Source organism: Protopterus annectens, chromosome 5.part0 (assembly GCF_019279795.1).
Source record: "Protopterus annectens isolate FY-2018-M chromosome 5.part0, PAN1.0, whole genome shotgun sequence".
NCBI classification, from domain to species: domain Eukaryota; kingdom Metazoa; phylum Chordata; order Ceratodontiformes; family Protopteridae; genus Protopterus; species Protopterus annectens.
Genome location: NC_056735.1, coordinates 451113035 through 451137875, shown reverse-complemented (window position 1 = coordinate 451137875; position 24841 = coordinate 451113035). Strand labels below are relative to the sequence as shown.

General features: G+C 38.6%; 1 protein-coding gene across 3 annotated transcripts in view; it reads right to left on the bottom strand.

Moving 5' to 3' along the window:
* GK (glycerol kinase) overlaps positions 1-24841 on the bottom strand; it is a 609816-nt gene that overhangs the window by 133952 nt on the left and 451023 nt on the right. For all 3 annotated transcript variants that reach the window (XM_044072382.1, XM_044072384.1, XM_044072383.1), the window contains 2 exons: positions 23068-23164; positions 5782-5866 (listed from right to left, as the gene is read on the bottom strand). In XM_044072382.1, coding sequence (XP_043928317.1) covers positions 5782-5866; positions 23068-23164 — 182 coding nt within the window. The remainder of the gene's footprint in view (positions 1-5781; positions 5867-23067; positions 23165-24841) is intronic.

Below are 24841 nucleotides of genomic sequence, written 5' to 3'. Positions count from 1 at the left end.
CTATTCATTCTGTGAAAATCTGGACAGTTGGGAGGTATAGTCCAGCTGGGGCTGTCTGAGTTTGCCGCCCTTCCCCCTCACAAAATCATGGTCGAATGGAGCCCTCCCCCCCGCAGCCATTCCAATGATCCATTACATGGCTATTTCACTCCATTTACCATAAAAACTAATGTGCATACTGCTGTACTTCTATGATGATTTGGATTTCATTTGAAAGTTTTATTTTGCATTTTACAGCACAAACACTAAGACATATGTTAAACAAAGCATTGCAGTCTCACAATGAAAACAGGATTAACATTAAAAACTTCTCTGCCCTTGAAACTCACATTCAATGAAACAGCATTGAAACCCACATTCAAAGAAAATACATTTTGCCAGTGGCAGATAAAGATTAACTTTGGGCTGTTTTCAAATCATAGGCCCCTTGCACATGAAACATACATGTGCTCTTTGATACACCTTCTTGACTGTACTAAATTATATTTCTTGTACAATACAGTACAGTTGTTAGACGGCATTTTAAATTTATTGTTTTGAACATTTTTCCAGTAAACAATGAAACAAAATGCATGCACCAATGACAAAACTACCAAATTCAGAACATTTCCATCATAAAAGTCTACTCAACCTTCTATAGTCCACCAGTATCAGTAAATATGCATAATCTCTGAAGTAGTAAAAGTCATCTAAATAATTCCACATTAAAGAAATCTGTAACAATGAAGAGGTTGCTGCTAGCAAACAACTTTATATGTCATTGTTTATTCATCTACAAATAAAGTGCCTGTTGCCCTTGAGGAATAAATTGCCTATGTTGCATACATTAAAAAAAATGATAAGCTAGTAATATCGCAATAGGGACTGTATGGCAAACTGATAACAGGTTCATAGTTACTACTCTAGGTATCTTTGCCAAAAAGCACTGCAGCATCCACCCACTTTACAACACAGTACAGTATCAGCAATGCATCTACTGTGGGAGTAGAACCCACAGCCTTCTGCATCAAAAGCAAGTATACTACCTGTTGTGCTATTAACAATGCAAGCAGACTCAGAATAAGCAGCACTAAAGTTTTGTTCCCCTGCAGCTCTCAGCTCCTTGTAAAATCTACTCGACACGCAGTTGTATCTCTGAACTTTGCAGCACAAGAAATCTGGAAAAAGCCAAAATTTATTGGGGGGGGACAAAAGCCCAAAAACCAGGGACACATTTTAAACATTGCTTGTATAATGTTGGAAAGTTGCTAGAATAAAATGCTGTGTTACCACCATACATTTCACTGCCATATCTTTAACCCAGGGGACCCTGTGCAAAACAGTCAGGGAAACATACCACTATGCCAAATCAGCTGTTTTGTGAAAGAGAGGAAGACTAACTTAAATGGCTACCATTTAGTGAATTCATTTCTCACCATAGCTGTCAACCTCTTGGCACAAAACACCTGAACAAAGCCAATAGTGGGGGGAATACAGCCCCCAAACATATTCAGTTCTCACTATAGCTCTCAACCTCTTAACAAAAAACATGTGGACAAAGCCAGTAATGGGGGAATACAGCCCCCAAACATTCAATGAATTCAGTTCTCACCATAGATACTCTCAACCTTAGCACAAAATACCTGGAAAAAGTCAATAATGGGGGAATACAGTCCCAAATATAGGGACAAATTTCAAATATCCATGTTATAAACTTACAAAACTGTTCTAGCAGTTCTGTTATCATGTACTTTCTGAAGAATATGAAGTCTGAAATTCAAATGCCTGTTATTTTTAAACATTTAACCAGGAAACTAGTCTGACTTGGAACAAAAGACAATTTTCAGCAGAGCAGGGAGAAATGCCAGACACATCTTTGTAAGATGGAAGGACATGCAGACACCACACAGAAGGCACCCCAGCCAAGAATCAAACCAAAGAACCTATAGCTGTTAGGTAGCAATGCTACCAGTGCACCACTGCACTACAGACTTTGCAAGGAAAATGTGGATACAGAAACCGCAGATTTTATGAGGAACAGAGCAAATATGAGGCAAAAATCTGCAAATTTGTTTAGAAATGGTGGTGGATAGGGAATTCCGGTCCTTGCCACCTGCATCCAAGGTACAGGTTCAAGCCTGAGTATTTCTACCCACCACCATTTGTTCTCTCTAGCCACCAGTATATAGTAACTGGGGCATTTCACACACACACACACACACACACACACACACACACACACACACACACACACACACACAGTACAGGGTTCAAGCCTGAGTATTTCTACCCACCACCATTTGTTCTCTCTAGCCACCAGTATATAGTAACTGGGGCATTACACACACACACACACACACACACACACACACACACACACACACACACACACACACACACACACTTTGTCCAGCGGTATAATTCCTGTTACAAAGCCTTCACTTACCTGCTGTAAATGAATGTCCTACCCGTTGAACGAACAGCCAGCCAGCGACCAAACACCTACCAGTTTCATGAATGAAGCAATCCAGCCAGCGACCAAAACACCTACCTGAAGCAGTAATCCATGAATGAAGCCAAGCCTGCGCAATGAAAGTCCCGCGAGAATAGCTCACCCCTCAGTTCTCATTGGTTCTGCCTGGAGCCGAAGCAGTCCGGAGCTCCTCTTCTGTGCGGTCATCACCGCACAGATTCCTGGTTATCTCACAGCAATGATTGCTGGGTACCTTTTTGTCTCTATCCGGACTGCTGATAAAGGCAGTCTGAGTTCTTCTAATGTGTCTGCGCATGCGCAGAGTAGTCGGGACTCGTGCTTTTTTTTTTTTGTTTTCTAGTTTTAAAGATTTTTCTTTTGTTTTTTCTAGGTGGGAGGACTGCAGTCCGGCAGTCCGATAGCACGTGCCGCCCCTGCCCACACTATAAGAGCAGCTTAAACATATTAAGCAGACTCTCAGGTATAAAATTAAAAATGCAAGTCAGTTAAGAACTTGGAATTTCTTCCAATACTAAGGACAGTCATACGGGCTTCAAATAAATTAGGTGCAAATAGCAATGCTACAGGAGATCCACTTGGAAAGAAATGAGCATGTAAAGTTGATAAAGAAAGTATTTCAGGAGTGATATTCGTATCAGGGACAAAGAAAAATGGGGTACTAACCCTAACAGCTAGAAGAGTTCCAATCGTGACAGAAGAGGAAAACTGATAGTAATGGTAGATTTCTGGCAGTAAGGGGCTACTGGTAATGGAGGGAGATTACACTATCATGTATTTATATCCCACCTGAAACTGTTCTTATGGAACTTAAGAAAATGTTGGAAGAAATAATAAAATTAAAACAAAATAAGAAATAAGCTTTGGGCAGGGAGGAATAAGGATTATTAGGGAAGATAGAAATTTCTTCAGAGGTTATAACTAGAGAGTAGGATAAAATGAAAATGGAGTTTAAAAATAGGGTAGAAATAAAAGGAAAAAAGAGTAACAATAATTATTTAGTGGGACTGACAAAGGTTAGTGTTGTAAAATAAGGGGTATTTCAAAGAACAAGAAGTGCAAATGCAGAGTGCTAAAGAGAAAATAAAGGGTATGTGAATAATATGCATGAGTTTAGAAAGACTGTTGCTAAGCAACTGTTTTTTTGTCAATAACTCCAAAACACAAAAACTTTTAGCACAATGACTTAGGCAACAGAAAGTAGAAACAGTTGTTGCTATACTTGGAGAGCCTATAACAAGAAAAATAACCAATGATCCTGTAGAGGTAATTAAGAGATATTTTGGAAATTTTATAAAAATTTGTTTAAAGCAGAGGGATGTAGAAATCAAGAAAAAGCACAAATGGAAATATGGTACGGAAGACTTAACTATGCCAAGGTTAGAAACAGATAAGGCTCAACAATTAACAGTTAAGATGAAATAAAATGACCACTCAATGTCTGACAGTACACAGGGATAGTAGGAACCTAAAAAAAAAAAAAAAAAAAAAAAAAGAAAATGCAGGAAAAGAGCATATCAAACATCACTCATCTCCTTTTGGGGAGATCCCCCATTACCCACCCAGTGTGGGGCCTCCCAAAACTTATATATACTAACTCTGAGATCACCATACCTAAGAGAAAAGGGAATATTCTGAGAAATGGCCACCTTGGATTTAGTATATGCAAGTCTGTTTTGTTCTGCCATTCAGAATTACGACTCACTAAAGTGGGCCCTGTCATTTCAAACAGTTACCATAGGTCATTTATATCCTCTGAGCTCTTCACAGGAGATTAAAGTGAAGCATAGCTCACAGAGCTACTGTTTTTTTAGAGAAATACTGCTGAAGAATTTAACATATGCATATGTTGCTTGTTTTGTATTTTCTTGACAGACAGGTCTAGCAAAACGAGTTACTACTGCTGGTGTTTAATATGTTACTTGGGAAAGATATGCACACTGAAGGTGGGCTACAGAACACAAGCATGCAAAATTATGAAGACAATAGTTAAAGTCACCCATAACAAGGTGTTCAGCTGGATGGTAAGCATGGATTTTGGTAAGAGTTGTGAGACTCTAGGGGCATAGATAGTGACCTGTAGCTAGCCATGACATGGTAAAGGACCTTATCTATTCTTATTATTTGCACACAGATGAGCTCCATGGTATCATCCTGTTTAACCAGCCAAGAGGTATATTTGTTGCTAACATACATTAAGACACTTCTACCTTTGGCCCCAGTCTGTGGTATTGTTTATCTAAACATTTGGAAGGCTATGTAACCTTGTGCTGCTGGAGTACTTTCTATAGCTTTAAACCAAGTCTCAGCCATGGCACAGATGTCAACATTCTCCAGTGTGAGGAAGGTGTGAAGGGAGTAGAGTTTGTCTTTAAGTTCCTAGCACTGAACAGTAATACCTTAAGGTTTCTTGCAGACTTTCACTATGTTGGTAGTTCTGACTTTTGGCATTGCCTAAAAAAAGCTTTAATGAGGTGGATAAAGTTTTAGATGCATATCTGAAAGCCTAAGGAGAACGGATGCAGCCCATACTTGGCATAATGCAAAGCAATGTAATCTGTTGACCATGTCCTCCCATAATGACAGATATTGAATCCCTTTGGAGTGACACCAGAAACTAAATGTCATTTAATGTTCATACTGTGGCATCATCCTTGGTGAAGGTGGAATATAGCTCAGCGCAAGGCTCATAGCTATCTCTGACACATATTCCAAGAGACCCGTTGCGTCTCTTTTCATACAATCCAGTAATGTATGACTCGGGTCATTTACACACACATACTATTATAGAATCATATTGGCACTGGGAATAAAGTGACTTGAGTGCAAGTATAATATTATGTATCATGGCTACAGATAGTCAACTAACTTATCTTCTCCTTGTTTAACCTGGAGAGTGGGGACATCTGTGTGACCCACAATGAAGCCCCCAGTGAAAAGAGTATTAGGTAATGTATACACTTGCTTTATGGCCTTTAGTCTTGGGGAAACATTGGGTGTATGTGCATCTTAGGTGCCCATTCTCTGCAGAAATATTAAATTAAATGTTTCGTTATCTTTGCCTGCTCTTAAGACTTTAAACACTGGCATGCTTATGTACTGAACAATATACAATTCTGTTGCACAAAGTATCCCATTCCTGTCCATACCAGACTACTGACAATAAATGTACATTTTGAATAATTACTGGAAGAAAATAACACATTAAGTAGTCAATTAAGAAAAAAGTACCCATAATGTGCATTCATACTCATATTCAATGGCATTTATTAATAGCAAAATAAAAACAAAACTCTGACTTTAGCTCTTACCTCTCTTGTCTGGAAGCAAACAGCTTCTAATGCAGCAAATGCAATATGATTTTTATTTGTAAACTGTGTAAGTCCACAGATGATGCTGTGAAATAAAATTTACATTCATTAGACAGAGCTAGTAGTACCTTTGAGTTAAATAAATGATCCATGCAACGAGAACAAATACAGACATTAATTTATCATTTCATTTTGCTTTAAAATCATGTCACAGTATGGTTAAAAAATTGCAAAACTGCTTCCTATTTAGATGAGTTACTACTTTAAGCAAGCATACTAGCTTAACCAATCAATGACAAACTAAGTAACATGATTTGGGGGAAGCATTATGTTTGTGAAAAAAAAATTCTTTGCACTTTGATAAAATGAATTTGCATTCATTTATGCATCTATTTTCAGTGTTTTCTTTATCCTATACAGTTCATCTAAGTCTCACGTTCACAGTAGCATCACTAACAATGTACTCTGTTGTTAAAAACATCAGAAAGTGAGAAAAATGTTACTGCTTCAAGTATTTTTTTTCACTGAAATGTATCCTGCAGCTGATGGTGTTTATGTCACTAGGGCCTCTCCTCATCCACTGGGTCTACTGGGCGCTCCTTAACACTCTCTGACTTACCCTGACCCTTGCTCAGGGCCATTGAGGAGATTGAGACTTCCTGATGCAGTGTCGTATTGCTTCCAGTGAGGAGGTTTATCTTAGGCCCATCTTTCTCTCCCTCTTACACACACAAAGTCCAGTTGGTGGAAATACAATGGGGACATGTGTCATGTTGTCCCTCACCTATTCCAACTTAGGACAACATACATCTTGCATGTCTCCATCTATCACTAGAGATTGTACGCGAGGAGCATCGGGGTGGGTGTGTGTGTGTGTGTGTGTGTGTGTGTGTGTGTGTGTGTGTGTGTGCCCTCCACCTGGGAAAGGCATGCCCATCCTTCCCTTCTTGTACCCCAGACACCCACGTCACTAACTGAACCCAGATGTAGTCAGGGCTTTATCCCTCTATGTCACAGTCTGGTAGCTACTGCCTCAGGTTACTGTATAATGAACAGACGAGACTTTAAACTTCTGACTTTTTTTAATTTTTTTTTTTGTAATTCTGATTTGTTTAACTATAATGCTCATTATATGTTTGACATAGAAAAGTTCAATTACACTGACTAATTTTGTCAGCTATTTATGAATTAAGCTGCATAATTATATAATTAACATATAGCTAACTTTGCCATGACATGTCAGAAAAACATATAAGGTGTGTGGACATTATTAAAAAATGTTTAGGCTGCCTGCAGTTCTAACCATCTGCATTTCTCTGTAGTTCCTAGGATGAAAATCATTCTTTACAGAAACTCATTATCACTTAACCCCAAATGAGGCTGCTACTAATTCAAGCTCATATAGTAAATGATATGCATGTTATGAATTGTTCCACCGTCTTGACAGTAGCCATAATGAAACTCCATATGGCCAGAATGTAAATTATGTGGAAAGGACCTTGCTGTACAAACCCCCCAGGATGTTGTTCAGATATTATTCTGTATAGACTTTGCTACCTGCTACTAAGCTTTGCTACATAACCTTCATAGCCATGAATACTTTATGAGCCTAAATAAGGTGCACCTTTCTAATAAAGTTCTCTGTTCATCTATCTTATTTCTTCCATGAGAAAATATCAGTATCTCTATCTCCAGTGGTTGCAGCAGATGGAGAATATGCCTCCCTCACTTTTCTTCAGCGACCACATCCACAATGCAGCTTGCCTGCACCAGTGAGCTGAGTTGTGGTACAGTGCCTTTTACAAATTCATAATCATTTCTGTAGCTAAAAGGGCAATATCTCATTACCCAGGAATATGTATGAACATGAACTGCTCCACTGTGCAGCATGAACAATGCAATATGAATGCTATCATGCAGCAGAGATATTAAGTACGCCACACTCAGTTACTCCTCCTCAGTTCAAGCACACACACATGGACACACACTAGCCATTTATGTAAAGACACTCATGGACCCGCTCTCACACTACTCAGTGCCCTCACATACAGACAACACACAGACATACATATGTATACATTCGTTTTCATACACATCCAAGTTCACCCACATCTGCTATCTGCACAGGGTGAAGTGGCTCTCATTCACCCTGCACAGATTCTTACCTCAAAAAGGCATACATGTGTGCCACTAGAGTGTCACGCACTTATGTCTTTGGATCCGATCTCTGCTCAGCACTTGTATAGTTTGGGTATTTATGAATCCTGTACTCTAACTGAATAGCATGCCAAGAAGGCCATTTATAAAGACACCTCCAGAAGACCACCACATTATCACATGGTTTTCCAAAGATTACCGACTAAATTTCATGGTGTCAATTCTAGGTTTAATTTCTCCAAATCTTTTGGGTTTCTAATACCATGACGGGAATTGGGCACCCATTCCTAAGTCCTGGTAGAATTAAAGTTCATGAACTTAGTATTGTTTCAATCTTTGATGTTAGCCAAAGTCCTCTTTTCAGCACTGTTAATGTGCCCAGAATCGACTCCTTCTGTAATTTATTCTGGAGTTAGATGTATTGGTAGCATAGCTAAGTATGACTGCAAATATTTTTTATTAGGCCTGATGCTCCTATTACTGCTGAAACTGTCTGGGTATCTTTCTTCCACACTGCTATTGTTTCTGTCTGTAAATCCCAGTATTTTATGACCGAGTCTCTCCACATGTAAGACACAGTAATCAGTGGGTATAGAAATTTCAATGATAAATGCTACTTTTGCCTTTTTTCATGGACAACTATACACAGTTTTCTTGCATCTATTTTTTGGAATGTTGGTATTAGGTGAACCCATCTGATATAAACCTTATCATTCTCTACAATACTTTGTGGTTCATGTTTGCAGTGCTTCTCAGCTACTTCTATATTGAAGTGTTTTGCACAATCCCCAATACAACAGACTTGCCACATTATTGTGCCTTTCCGTGATCAGGCCCTCTGCCATGATTGCAACACACCAAGCAACAAGATGTGTGACCGTTTCCAATTCTTTATTTTTTATTTTCTTTTTACAGAATCTGTATTTGTCTGTTTCACCCACATGCTGAAGTACATTGTTCAATATCCTGGGCAGCTATTTTTAGAACTTTCATCTTTTGATTTCAATTCAGCTCTCCTTATCCATTCTTGTGTCAAATCTGGTTAACATGAGGTTGTTCCAGGAGATCTCTGTACTTGCCATTATATTTATGGATTTTCAAATTTTCTTTCCTCCTCATCTGATCCTTTTCCTTAAATTTTATATTTATACAAAGTGTCAATTCTAGTAAGTGAGGGAGGGGTCTATGAATCAGAATGGTGTTGTGTAGTATTCAAGACAGCTTGCACTTGTGTTGCATATTTTGCGTGTGACCATGTGTACCTGTAGTCCAGTGCCCATTTGTTTTTGTCGCAACTATGGAAACTCAGAGGCAAATGTTAGTCTAGAAAACATATTAACTCAGAATCCATCTGGTTGTTCTGGATGCAGCTCAATGAATATCAAAAAATATTAAACCATTTCAATGAAATAAACTAGCTGACTCCATGGCTTGATATAATGCTAATTCATTCACTAAACCTGTCACCATTCTGGGTAACTAAGAAGAGTTTTCTTGAAGCCTTTGGTGTGACTACCCAGTTACCAATTTAATTTACTGTCATTGTTTTGTAAACCTTGTTTAGGCGTGGTTCAAAATGGCAGTAAGCTGAGCAGGAGATACTTGAGTTCCCTATCTCTGACAACAGTCTAAAGCTCATCTTGTGGGATCCCCAGCCATTCCCATGATAACTGATACATGTAATGCCTCAAAATTGTATAGACTCTTTCCACTGTGTGTAGGAAGCATCCTTAAAGAGTACACAAACTGGCTCAACTGACTTCTCTTAACACACAGCAGCAGTGGTTGTACTTTGAGGTCCCTCTGGACTGAGGGGCTCATCACTTTGTCAGGAAGACTAAGCACTAATGCATTTCTGATGTTTGTATCTTTGATTATATCCTTTCAGTCATTAGCCAACGCTCAGAACCGCAGGTGCACCCATCCATTCCTCACCTCTCAATGCCTTCTACCCTCAGTCATGAACAGGAACCCACGATACAATCTCCTCTACTTGTGGTAGCTTCTCCCCCTTCACGTGCAGAGGGCGATGCACTATTTTCCAGGAGAGAACCAAGACCTCTGACTTGGAGATGCTGATTTTCATCTTAGCCATTTCACATACAGCAGTGCATGGCTCTAGTGCATGATGGAGATCAAAGTCACTTGTGTCAGCAGCCTTAGCTGAAAGAGCTCCAATGGTGCCTGTCTGTATCTTCTAGATGTCTGGCAGTTCAGAGCAGAGAATTAAAACTTTCATCTGCTAATGTGTTTTTTCTGTGGTTCAGGGTTTGATACCCTTATCCTTCATTTGCCAACTTTGTGACTCTATGCAATTCACTGGACAGTGCTCTTGGGTTGCCCCCAGACAGACACTTATAGTGGGCAGGTTCCCACAGTTGAATAAAATAAACAAATAAAGCATGTCTTTCTGTGAACTTGGCCTGCATTTCTCACATTGATCAAGACACCATGAACTCTGCAGTTATAACAACCATAACTATAAAAATACAGCAGTGTGAGTGCCCCATAGAAAAGCAGCAATACCCCAAGCTGTCTGCATTTCTTCTAATGAGAAACAAAATTTGTCTACAACAGCCTTTTGACTGTAGAACTGTAATGAGGTAATAATTATAAACAACATAGAAGATAAACCACAAAGACCATTTTTCAAACTCAAATACAATTCCAGAGGGAATTGGTGGGATGGTCTCTGTACTGCTGCAACAGTGCAAAATTAAGGTCCTAAGAAGGACGAATAGATTTTCTTGGAGGCCGAATATGAAGGACACATTTCAGAAATTGTTGGACTTCAAGACTAGGAACCAGAGGAGGATTCAGAGGCAGACAAATGGAAATGGCTGACTTTAACAAATGAATATGCAAGCCAAAACGGAGCAACTGACTGTGTATCTTTATGGGAATTTGTCTTCCACACTCACATTTTCCCTTCCTGGATGACATGTAAACTAATTAAAAGGAAGACAGAAAAAAAAAGGAAGGAAGAGACCACAGTGGGGTACTTATCTTTAGACGGTAGTATTCCAACTCAGTGAATGAATTGCAGACCGAATTCTAAGGTGGTATTTGGGCTGGCAGCAAAGAAGTTCTGAGGATTAGGTGCTCGTAAGTCACACATATGTCACATATATACCTTATGACTTGCTCATAGGATATTCATCTGACTTACACTGCCTGGAAGGTGTAAAGTTTTTGGTATGCTGGTCGGACAGTTTGCTATCCTCTGCAGGATATCCCAAGAATAAAGAATACTACAACAGTGATAAGGAAGGACATCTGGCTGTTGGTGATAAGAAACTAATTGCCCAGGAAAGGGAAAACCTTGCTCTCACTAAGAGTTACTGCTCTAGTGTCCGTAGCCATACACTTGGTAAAAACATGGGTGCAGATGTGAAACCTAAGGGCAGAGACTTGAACTAATAGTGACTGGCTTCTATATGTAAGAGAAGTAACCTTGTTGATGGTCTTCTGATCTTAATGTGCATACAGGTACTCATCCACTTCCCCACATTAACCATATGCCTTCTTGTTAATATTTCTCCTGTGCTAATAAGCTCCCCATAGAGGAGTCTTATATTAAACATATGTTTTTATATTAACACCCATCCTCCTATAGCCCCCTTACCTCCCCACCTACCATTATATCTTCAACTAGCTTCAATTAACTCTCTCCTACTCAACCCTCATCCCTAATTTTCTTAGCAAACTACTAGCCAAGCCTTCTACTTATATCACTTTTTTTACCTTTTCCAGTTTTATGTATCCTTTACCAGCTCTTAGACGAAGTAAGCTTAGCCTTAATATTGAACACTGTATATGTGCACATGCTATTTATCACCAAATTTTACTCTTTTAATGTTCTCCTTACTTAATGCACAACACCTTCACTGCATGCTTATTTACCACTCTCTTTTCTATGTTGTAAATTTCAAGTTATGGCTGAAATGGGAGTAGACAATCCAAACCCATGCAAGTAAGGAACAGGTGCACAGCCAAAATGAAATAATATCTAGAAAAACAAACAGCCAGCACTCAAACATCAGCACCAAATCTTTATTTCATCTTATAATAATGATCATATTTAAGAAAGGGGGTGGGGGCATGTGTGGTTGTTGCACTGAAGAAGGCTTTATTGCCGAAACCAGTATGCTGTATTTGCTCTTATCTTGGTCATTATTATAAGATGAAATAAAGATTTGGTACCAAAGTTTGAGTGCTGGTCATTTGTTTTTCTCCTTTATGATCAGCCCACTACACTGATCAACAAACATACGCATAACTGTCACCACATTTTTCAATTCAGTGCCACTCTCCTACCATCTTCTGCAGTCAAACCTGATTGTGACCGTCTTCTCTCACATACACTCTATCCATTTCTTTGCAGGACATCCCCATTTCCTCTTGTCTTTTTCCTGTCACAAGTGCATGAACCATTGTATTCTGTTTTCCTTGACCTTCCCTGTAATTGGAAGCTACTTGGGCTTCTGCTCTGATGTTATAATTTTTTTGTCAGTTCCACAGTGTACATCCTACCACCCATCTCAAGCATCTCATCACCATCACTTCTTGCTTCTTCAACTGCTCTGCCTTGACTATATAGGTTTCTGTACCATAAAGACGTACTGTTCACATCACTGTTTTGTACAGCTTACATTTTAGCTCCTTTGGCATTCTTCTGTTACATGTTAACAGTGACATCCTGTGCCAGTTGGATGCAGCCCCTCTGATTCTATCTCTGGCTTCCTCATACAAACTTCCCTTCTCCTCAGCCAACACTCCCAGACACCTGAAGCTATTAACTTGTTTCATTATTTTCCTTTTATCAAAATATTCAGCTTCTTTTGATCACCTCATTTGATGCCACAACAACTATCTTGTCTGCATTACATTTTATATTAAACGTCTTCAATTTTGCATTACATTCTTCTGTCATTTGCTGAAGTTGTTGTTCAGAGGCTACTCATAATGCAACATCATTTGATATTACAACTTTGTTGATCTGTCCCCTCCAACCTGTTTGCAAATGCAGTCTATCACCAGTACGAACAGTGGGCTCGGAGCTGATCCTTCATGCACCCACACTCCCACTGGAAACCCTTCTGAGGGTCCAAACACTGCTTGTATTTATGTCATTGGATTCATAAGTAGTAATTTAGGGTCTATATCATATGATCAACATTTGAAAATGTCGAAGCACCTTTACTCGACATAAAACTGTCGAACGCTAAGTTTGTTGAATGGCCAAATCACCAATTTCTTTCCAAGGGAAAGAAATTGGAAGGCCAACAAACAATACCACATAAAAATAAATGTATTTAATTGGGGGGCTTCACTCCCTCAACTAAATATTCTAACTCCGAGACAGCACTACAGTTGGGAAAAGGGCAGGTGTGACAGGCCAACCAATTTCTTTCCCTTGGAAAGAATTCAGTGATTTTGGCTGTTCGACAAACTTAGTGTTCGACATTTTCGTGTCGAGTAAAGGTGCTTCGACATTTTCAAATGTTGATCATATGGTATAGACCCCGTAATCCATAATTGGGTGTGACTATATCAAGACTTATCCATGGTTGGTGTGGTTTGATCATGAGGATGAAGTCTGAGTGATTAAACAAAGCCAGCTGTGGGTAAATCCTGATATACCCACACCAAGGAGTGAATTACTGCTATTATCCAATGACATTCTTTAAGAAAGAAATTGCTTAACTTTCTTAAATGTATTTTTTAATTTCTCCAAGTCTTTTAGATTTCTAATACCATGACAGGAATGGACCCCATTCCTAAGTTAAAGTACGATTAAAATTCATGAAATTAGTATTGTTTCACTCTTTGATGTCAGCCAAAAGTGCTCTTCGCAGTACCCGCAATGTGCCCAGTAATGACTTCTTCTGCAATTTGTATGGGATTACATGGATTGGTAATATATCTAAATATGATTGTAAATTCTTTTTTATAAGACCCATTGCTCCTACTACCATTGGAACTGTATGGGTATCTTTCTTCCACATGGCTCTCGTTTCTGCCTGCAGATCCTGGTATTTTATGACTTTGTGTTTCTCTGTACGGAAGACACTGTAGTAACTGGGTGTGGTGATTTCAATGATCAATGCTTCTTTTGTCTTCTTTTCTTGGACCACTATATTCAGTTTTCTAGCATTTATCTTTTGAACTACTGGTAATGGGTGATCCCTTGTGATATAAAGTTCATCATTTTCTATGATTCTTTGTGGCTCATGTTTGCAGTGTTTTTCAGCCGCTTCCATAATGTTTTCAAAGTCTCCAGTGCAACAGTCTCGCCACATTATTATGTCTTTCAGTATACAGTGCCTCTGCCATTAGTGCATCGCAACCACCACCAAGGTGTGTGACTGTTTCCAAATCGGTTTTACAAAACCTACATTTGTCTGTTTCTCCCATGTGTTCAATGGACTTAGTAAACAAGTGTGTACATAGCCCACTATCTTGGGCTGCCAATATTAACCTTTCATTCTTTGATGTGAATTCACCTCTCATTAACCATTCCTGCATTCGTTCTTGATCCACATGAGGCTCTTCCAAAAGTTTTCTATACTTGAAACTGTATGTTTTTTCCACATTTCTTGCCTTCTCATCTGATCCGTCACCTTACATTCTTTCTTATTTTTTAGCACATTCAGTTGCTGCCTGATTTTTATCTACTTCTGGTTTGATTTCCATTTTTACTTGACGTCGATATGCTTCTGCTAAATTAAGCAGAGACATCATCTTAGATTTATTCTCCTCATGTTTCAAAACTTTCACTACATTTGGATTTTGTGAGGTCAGTAGATATGTGTGGAGTCCCAAGATTTCAGTTCTATACATGTAATCAGTTTCAAAGAGGCTCATCCCTCCTTCGGAACAGGGAATATATAATCTTGGTATACACTACACTGTCTTTCGGCTTTTCCTGGTTAGGGGTCGCCACAGCGCAACTCCTGTCTGCTAATGATTGGCAGTGAATTCTTACGGTGTTGAGTTGCCAGCCTGGCACCCAACCTTCAAAGAAGGCACACCCACACATGCATGCACCTACCTGCATGTCTTTAAATTCACTCTACCACAGGAAGAACATGCAGAATCTGCACAGAAGGCACTCCAGCTTAGAATCGAACCAGAGAACCTATTGCTGTGAGGCGATGATGCTAACTGCTGCACCACTGAAGCCTCTAATCAGTCATATGGTGTGTGCATGAAGCATCATTCTTGTTTTAATATCCAATCCATCCAACACTTTCTGGGGCCAGTCAACCACTCCAAAACTATAAGTTAGGACAGGAACAGCAAATTGATTTATAGCTTGGATCTTGTTCCTATATGTCAATGCTGTTTTCAGGATTAATTTAAGTCTTCTAAAGTACTCCTTAGTGAGTTTTATTCACACTTGTTCATGTTTTATTGATGCTCCTTCATCAATTCCCAAGTATTTATACACTCCCTCTTGCTCAAGTTCTTTTATTTCACATTCTTGTCCCAAACTGATGTTTTCCTGGTGCTGCAGTTTTCCTTTTTTTAAAGGTTGCTTTTGCACATTTATCAAGATCAAATGACATTCCAATATCATCTGAGAAAGTTGACAACCTGGAGCTGTGCTTTCAGTTCTTCATCTGATGAGCTATACAGTTTTAAATCATCGACAAAGAGAAGATGAAAAGTAATTAGACTTTGTTGTTTTCTAGGAGCCAAATTGTAGCCATGGCCTAAGCTATTAAATAAACAGCTTAATGGATTAATGGCAAAGCGCTCAATGGATTAATGGCAAGGCAGAATAGCAATGGTGACAAAGAGTCACCCTGGAATATCTCCCTTTGAATTTTTATCCCTGGGATAATAATCTGTCCTTTATCATGACTTAATTGCAAAGTAGTCTGTTACTGTAATGTAGTCAATCAGTGAAAGGTGCATCTTATACATTTAAGCACTCTTTTATCCTTGAATGTGGGATACTATCAAATGCTCTTTTGTAGTCAGTCCATGCCATACTTAGATTCTTCCCCTTCTTACAGTTCCCCACTATATAACAACAAACGATCCTTTGTTCCATATGACTTTCTTTTATTGCCCTTTTGTTCTACTGTCATAATTGTGTTTTCTTCTAAATGACTATAAACTCTGTCAGCGTCAATTCCCGTGTATAGTTTATATGTCGTTGGAAGACAAGTTATTGGTCTATAATTTTAAGGGTAGCTTGCAGGTTTACTCTTAAGAGCATTGTTTTTCCTGTTGTTAACCAATGTGGTCTTTGTATAAGGGCACTGAAGTGTTCTTCCATGTTTTCCTTCTTTACAGACATACTGAGCATGTGTGTGGAACTTGTGTCGGCAAACTTGCACAGTATATCTGTGCAATGCAAAAGGAGCAATGTAGAAAAAAGAATCTCCATTGCTATTTTTTTCTGTCAAGATTTTATTATGGACAGCACAGAAACAGAAGGAAAATTAGGAACGTTTCTGTTCCTTTATTTTTGAGAATGTACCTGAACATTCTTCTATTTTGCTCTGTTCCTCAGCATATTCCAATAGAAAGTCAATCCCTTCAATGGTACTTAAAGCAGCCAGACTTTATTCTATTGGTATATGCTCGATTTACAATGGATATACTCATTGGGCTTGTCCAATCAGAGTGCTACTTTTTGAATACAAGTGAGCCATCATTGTATAATTGTTCATAGCCTGCATTGATTTTATCAATGTTTCTGGAACTTCAAACCATTGCAGAACTGCCAACATTAGCTTTCTTGGGACCATGCCATATACTCTTTCCAAGTCTTGGAATGTCCAATTGTGCACTTTTGTCATCTTGAACTTCTTCTCCACTATCTGCTTCACAGCAAATATTACGTTGGTTATGCAAGCAAGTTATTGGTAGCATCCCTTAAAAATGGTGTTTAGTGACCATCTTCTTTATCTTTGTCTTTGCAACTCGACACAGTTGCTTTTGATAGCCTCCTGGACTTCTGTATTCCACCACTAGCTTTCCTTACGTACCTTATTTTAATACCTGGCTTGGCTGCATAACTGTCCTTTAGTCATCACACGTGTTATTTTTGAAACTCTTCCATTCTTCTTCAACTAAACACATTTTCCTCTGTTGACATTAAAGCCTTCTTTGACCACTGCTTGCAACTGATTGTGTCCTCTAGTGATTTATGCTGTGGGTTGACTTTCACTATGGAAGACTTTGCAATCACCTTTTCCTTACCAGAAGGAAATTTAAGTTGCATGTTGACCACTCTTGTATGTGATCTTATCTCTCATTTGCTGAATCATTTGTTGCCCATCATCAAGCCATTTGCCAAACAAGAGTCCAGCATGGCGTCTTTTTTGCTCGACTTATGTGGTCCAAGAATGTCCTCATATCTTGTTCCTTCTGCGCCAGTATGAACATTCAGGCCCCCTATTATCAATATCAGTGGATCCCAAGCTAAATGACTTTGTTGCACTGCTTCTCTACTTTGTCTCCTGAATACAAAGGATGTCTGGTTTCCTTTTTATCATCATATCATCCACTTCTAAGCTGCATCATGTCAGTGAATCTACAGTCAGCATATTAACCCTAAGTTTGTTTGGCAGGCTGACTGGTTTTTCCATCCAGCCTGCACTATCCCAGATATAGGTTGAGCAACTAGACACTGTCTGGCCAGCAGCTTATTGACCCCGTGCTGCTGGACTTTGAGGTGAGCACAAACTGGCCAACAAGAGTTACATAAACCCCACCCACCCTTAGCATGGGTTCCTTATGCAGGTCGCAGCCGGCAGGGTTCTATACCCACTTAACAGCAAATATCCATAGTCAATGGGACCAAATCACCTAGAACCAAGTTTTTATACCATCGAGTGGCTAGCTCTGGCAAGGTGCACAATTGAAATTGATTCAGTGACAGATGATAATGTTCATTAATTATCTGACTATCACCAGCTCTTATATAGTTTTTCAGTAATATACCTCTGAGGCTGATTAACCATAGAATAAGCTTTTTCTAGTGAGTCTCTGGGACTTGCTCTCATATATTTTGGGATTTTTTGTTTGCATTTCCTATGTGTCGTCTATCAATGTATACCATCAAGTGCATGACATTAGAAAATTATAAGCAACTGCTGCACTGCTTCTGCAGGATGGCTTCCAGTATGTTTCATATATGTAGAAATTTCCTTTACTTTCTCCTAAAGAAGAAATACTATAGTGAGTCCAGTACTCCTTCAAAACAGAATCATCTGAGATAGCAAAAATAAGCACAATTTCAAGGTTTTTTTTTTTTTTTTTTTTTTTTTTGTGAGCAAGGATAGCCATTTTATTGGTTAAGAATAATGGCTCAATAAGGAAAGTGACTGAAAAAAGCAAATCAGATTGTGCAGGCAAGCATCCTCTGATCAAAACTCATCAGTAGAGCTCTCAACATCTTAGTGCAAGAAACCTGGACAAAGCCAAAAATAATGGAGAGAAGGTAAAGGTCTAAAATGAGGCACAGATTTTAATTATTATACTTATAAACTTAGAAATCTAAGCAGTGGTGGTGCTGCGGTAGCGTTGTCGCCTCACAGTAAGTCGTTGTCCTGTTCAATTCTCAGCTAGAGCGTCTTCTGTGCGGAGACAAGCATGAATGGGCGTACCTTCGTTGAAGGCTGTGCGTCAGGGCTGGCAACTCGGCACATAAAAATCCACTGCCAATCATTAGCGGACTGGAGTTCTGCTGTGCCGACCCCTAACCAGGAAAAGCCAAAAGACACAACAACATAAACTTAGAAATCTGTTAAAAATAACAGTTATTGCATTACTTCCCATTTTCTGAAGGGTCAGAAGTCTGAACCTTAAATGTCTCATTATTTAGTGACATCAGTTCCCAATGATTACCCAGATAAGTCCAAATTTTATGAAGAACAGGCCAAAATATAAGGCAAAAATATTGTCATTCTGAAAAAAATCTTGACAGTTGAGAGGTAGGTTTGTCAGTATGAATTCAGGTTTATTAAAGAAAACAGTACTTAGGAATGACAAAGTAATTTTGAAAGGGACATCTTCAGTTGGAAAGTTATTGCTTGTTTTGATGAACTCCAATGAATTTGGAAAAAAATCCTGTGTCGTGTTGGTGAGTTAGCACCTTTTGCATTAATAGAGGTTTCAAACAACTAGAAGGCTAGCTCTAGAACCATTTGAAACACATGGAGTATGAAGTACTAGCGCTGTACAGGTTTTTGACAAATTAATAAAGCACATGCACTGGAAATTATCTGCAGCTATCACCTACCCAATATAATTTGTTTTTACCTACCAATGCAGTGGGAAACCATTCCTGCTATAAGATGTTATGCTAGCTCATGGGGGGAAGTGAATGCAGATGTCAGATGGATTTGTGTTGATAAGAGAAAGGAATCTTTTTACTGAAATTTTCGGTACTATTGCTTCCTATACTGTGGAGTACATTGCTGTTTTAAAATAGAGGGCCTTTCAGAAAATAGGAAGGCCGTGGAATACTGAGGGATACTGAAAACATCTATTTCTCCCAACAGCCATCACTTTTACCTTCTTTTCTAATTACGTAATTATCCACATTAGACAAGCGGCACAATCATGCAGAAGTTAGTGTTGCAATCTCACAACACTCCATTCTCCAGTTCATCTCTGGACTTGGGTGATTTCTTTGTGGAGTGTGTATCATACCCTATGTCATTGTGGGTTTTCTTTGGGGGTCTAGTTTCTTTGCATATCCCAAAAGATGTTATCATAGTTGTGTGTGTGTATGTGTGTTGCTAACAGTTTTAAAATCTGAGACTCGTGGAAGTCTCAGAGCAATGAGAGTAAATATATGAAAATGAGTACTTATACGTACTAAAATCTCTGCATCTCTGAGTACTCCCTTTTCTCCAATGTATGGCAATCTCAAAGTTAGCATATACCAAGAAGAAGGGGCACAGGGGTGCAGGGGAGCTTGCCTCCCAGAAAAAAATGACTTTAAATGAGACAAGTGATTGTGTACATTCACTGTTCTCCTATTAGTTTTGCTGTTTTTTTTTCAAAATGGGATTTAAACTTAAGGGTTTTGGAATTACAATACAGAGCCCTGCGTTTGTGTGAGCATGTGTACATATGAACATGCATCCCACAATGGACTTGTTTCCCACCCAGAACTGGTCTTCTGCAGCATGCCCAACTGAGTGCTAGGATAGGCTTCAACTCCCCCATGATCATGAACAGAGTAAAGCAGGTACTGGAAAATTAAAGAAGCTTGAGTTGACCGTCCAAAATCACAACATTAATGGGAGCATTAACAATATCATTCAGAACACCTTTTAGAAATGATATTGTTTTTAGCTAAACATGCCTCTTAAGGTCAATTGTAGTTTTAGACCCTTAGTGAGGCATCCACCTCATCAGAGTCAACTGTATCATGACAGTCAGCATCAAAAGTTTATCTTTATTATAGAGTGACATTTCCCAGTGAAGTGCACTGAACTTTATTTGGGAATTAAATCTCAAATTCCACAAATACATTTGAAAGCTGCACAGAAACAAAAATTTGTGCCACAACTTAAAATGTAAATACCTGCCACTTTTCCATTAATTCACAAATGCAGTCTAAAAATGTCACCTACTACATCTAAAAACTGTATTAAAATTAAAATGACCTTTCTTTTATGTCGAGCAAATGATTTCACTTAAGTTTTATACAGTGCACTTAGAACACAATGCATCTAAGCTCCATACTGTGAGTGCATCATCTCATTCATAAGACTGTGCATGAGCAATACATCACATACTGGTTCTCTGACTCTCGTCAACTTATATAGGACTGGAGACTGAATTATTCTACAAAATTATTTTACAAAGTTGAGACATTTCTTTTCTTTTAAAAATAATGCCACAGTATAAGAGTAATATACCATGCAGTATGGTGTGTAATCTATCTAGTTACCTACAATGGAAGAGCTTTATTTTAGGTATCTGAAAAGATGCATTAGATCACACAGTTCTCCCCAGTTTGTGTAAAATATTAATTACTGACATGTCATAGTATACTGTTATATATCTGAATCAGTGACAATGCCTGGTGGGCTGGAAGTGACATAAGGTATATCATGTTAAATCTGCTCACCACCCTGGATTCTTATCATGAAGGAGTGTGGCAATTGCTGCTTTCTTCCTCTAATTTTTGGACAGAAGAAAGTGAAATGGGACTTGATTCTCCATATTTATTTATTTATTTTATTAATTTTCAGCAGAGCCACAGGGGGAGGGGGAAGCCCCACAAATTACAGAGAATAAACACAATTATAAGTATACAAAACCTAAGTTATGCACAACATGCTAAAACATTCTTAGTTATTTGAGATATTTCTCAACTGCCCTGATTCTCAAAGTCACTCTGATTTTGACTCAAAAATTTGCTATGCCCAACCTAACATCTATGACTTGAGAAATGATGACAGATTCTAGTTAATAAAGAAAGACAGCTGTTACAGACTGCTTTTACTAAGTTATCATAGCCGGTCAATTTTCTTACTCATTAGAGCCAATATCAAAAAAATATATATATCCTTGATATCAGAGTTTCCTCTTCCCTGATTATTTTTGGCTTTGTCCATGATACTGAAAGATAAAAAGTTAAGAGCTATGCAACACAATGATTTACATCTAGCAGAAGAATGAAATGTAGTCTGCCACAACCATTAAATTCCTGCACTTAATTGTACATTAAATTCTCCAAAATATACATCTTCAGGGGAAACAAGATGACGATTGATTAATCAGCATTCATAATCAAAAGAATTCCGTTTTACATAAAAATTCTGTTCCTGTGAAGGGGGGAATAGAAGGTGGAAGAGGGTAACCCTTTCTTTTTTTTCTAAAGCAGGAGGAGGTAGAAGGTGTGGATATGTTTGAGGACCAACACAGGAACTGGGTAGAACCAGTTTCAAACAACTTATGTCAGACTAGCATAATCAGAGCTGACATAGGCTCTTTTGCCTCTGTCTTCTGGCTGACTCAGTAATAGTCTCCTATAATGTAGTGCTCATCTCTTGACCTTCATTGATTTTTGCACTGATAAAAATATCTGACCAGTAAAGGCAAAGAGGAGGTATTGTTCTGTAATCTTTATAAACCTGGCAGGGGGTTCATTTTCTTTGTACTCATATAGGCAGGTTCAGAAGTTGAACCTACCCTGAAAGCAACTGTTTCTGTAAGAGTTAAGAATTTCTCTAGCATACTCAAAAGTGATAAACTTTATCTCCTCTTTAAATATAACACAGCTGGAGGCCTAAAATGGCATGTTTCCATTAAAAACAGAGCTTGAAATATATATTTATTTACTTTCTCCTAACTCTCTCCTTCTTTTATGGCTGTCTTTTATGTTCAAGTTTTTAGCAATTCTAGATGACAATTATTTAGCCTTTCTCTTGCATCTTATAACTTTCATGGCTTCTGATACTCTTCATTCTAACCTTTTTTCAACTTCATCTTTCTCTAAGAGACAAAGGCTAAGTCTTCTAATTTTATTTATTTTTCTTGTATTTTTCTCCTGGCAAACATGAATGATTAAGAGAAGGGAATAGATTGTTCTTCATAGACAAAGTTAAACAATGCCTCACAAGCATTTCTCTTAAAGATAATGGTCTCTATTCCACATGTTCAGAGAGACTACTTAAGGAAGTCTTACGTGCATTCAAACCAAGTGTCTGAATTTGATCTTCTACTTAACTTTAAAAATCCAAAGTGGGACATCTGGGGCACATGAAGACAGAAATGCAAATATGAACTGCAGTGGGATCAAATATTCAGTCTAAGTGCCACTGAAGAGTCATATGAAACCAGCTGAATTATGGAGATAAAATTTACCAAGGGAAGATGGACCTGATTTCCAGAGACCATTTCTTAGTGTAGCTCGGTTATTGTAACGTAATAACTATTTACAAAAGACTGTTATAGAGAATGAATTCATGTAGAATGCACATCTTAAGAATCACCCCTTTAAGCCATGGGTAAGAATTTTGAACATTAATGGGCAAGAAAGATAAGCTTTTGTTTAGTTGTTTACAGTTGTGGTGTATCATCATATACACTTGAACAGCAAAGTACATATCAATATATATTTTTTTGCTCAGAACATTTTCTTACCCTCTTGCGCTAGGTTCCCAGTATGGTGCATACAACCCTGAGAAAGCTGGGACAAAATAGCAGCCATAGGAAGTACCCACTGAAGAAGCCAGTTTCTCTAAAAGCAGACAACAGATGCAAAAATTAGTGATTCTAGTACAAGCTTGTCAAGAAGTGATATACAGCAGGGCTAAACCAGAGCTATTTCCCATTAAATATAAGCAGCAAACATTTTTCTAATTGAATTAGTTCCTATAGTACCCACTCTGGGTTTGACCCTGTCAAAGACTTACAGCAAAGCAAAGTATGAAAATCAACATAAAAATTGTTAAGAGCTACTATGGAGTTTACTTTAGAGTCATTATGCATTTGTTTTACAAAACAAAAACAGAAAACAGATGCACACATTCAATTTGTGTCACAACTCAAAATAAATAAAACAAATTAATACATTTCATAGGCAGCTAGCATCATGCTTTGTCAATGGAGTTATAGTTACAACAGATTCTCCACCACCAATATGGATTTTGCCTTACTCTGAACAAACAACTAACGGCTACGGTCAAACTTTAAAATGTAAAGAAAAAATGCTCTCCATGGTAGAACACAAATTATACCTTCATAAACATTAACATTAGCTACAGATTATAGTTTTGATTACAATGGAAGCCTCACAATGTCTTCACTTTCTAATTCAAGAGATAGCTTCTCTCTTTACTGTCACTGTGTGTTGTAGTAGAGGGTGATGAGAAGGCTATGTTATAGCCACATCAGAGGCCTTCAACAGCTTTGCTTATAGTATTTTGTTTTGTGTTCCAAGATGAAGTGTTGTATTATAGCAATGACCCACGCCTGGGTGTGGGTAATGCTGGATTTACCCACGGTTGGCGTGGTTTGGTCACGAGGGCGAAGACCAGTAAACTTTTAGTTATGTACTCACCATAACTTCAGATGTTTGGGATCCATCTCGCCTACATTCTGAATGATGGGTTCGGAGCCGATCCCTCGGCTCCGACTCGGCACGCTTATGCCAAAGAGCGAAGTCTCTTACTGGCTGAGCTTACCATATCCCAGGATGCACCACTACCAGTCCCCCAGATCTAGTTTGTCCGCATACATGCACACATGCATACCCTGCTTATATAACATCGTCAGATGAAACAAGATAAAACAGTAGAACTCAAAACCGTTCAATCTCTTCTGATCTCCAAGGCTGGGGGAAGGAGGGTGGGTATTAGGAATGTAGATGGATGACAAACATCTGAAGTTATGGTGAGTACATAACTAAAAGATGTTATGTGATCCTATCACGCCTACATTCTGAATGATGGGACAGCGTCCCTAGCACCTGAATCCTGGGTGGCTCACTGGAAAACACTCCTGAGTACCGTGGAACCAAATGAAGCTCGTCCTTTAGATGCCACATCCAATTTGTAGTGGGAAATGAAAGTGTGCGGATTGGACCAAGTAGCAGCACAGATTCGATATAGCGAGCTTGGAATGAAAAGCTATAGAAGTAGCCATAGCTCTGGTAGAATGAGCCTTGATAGATGTTGTAAGTTGCTTATTCAAGAAGAATAAGCCTGAGTTATGCAATCTCTGATCCATTTTGAGATAGTAGCTTTTGTGATGGTTTGGCCCAGTTTATTATCTGAGAAGGACACAAACAACTGGTCTGACTTACGAAGTTGCTGAGTCCTGTCTAAATAGAAGCGTAATTGCCTGTGAACATCCAATTTATGAAGAGTGTATTCTGCTTCATTGGAGAATTTTGGGAAGAAAACCGGTAGCTCTA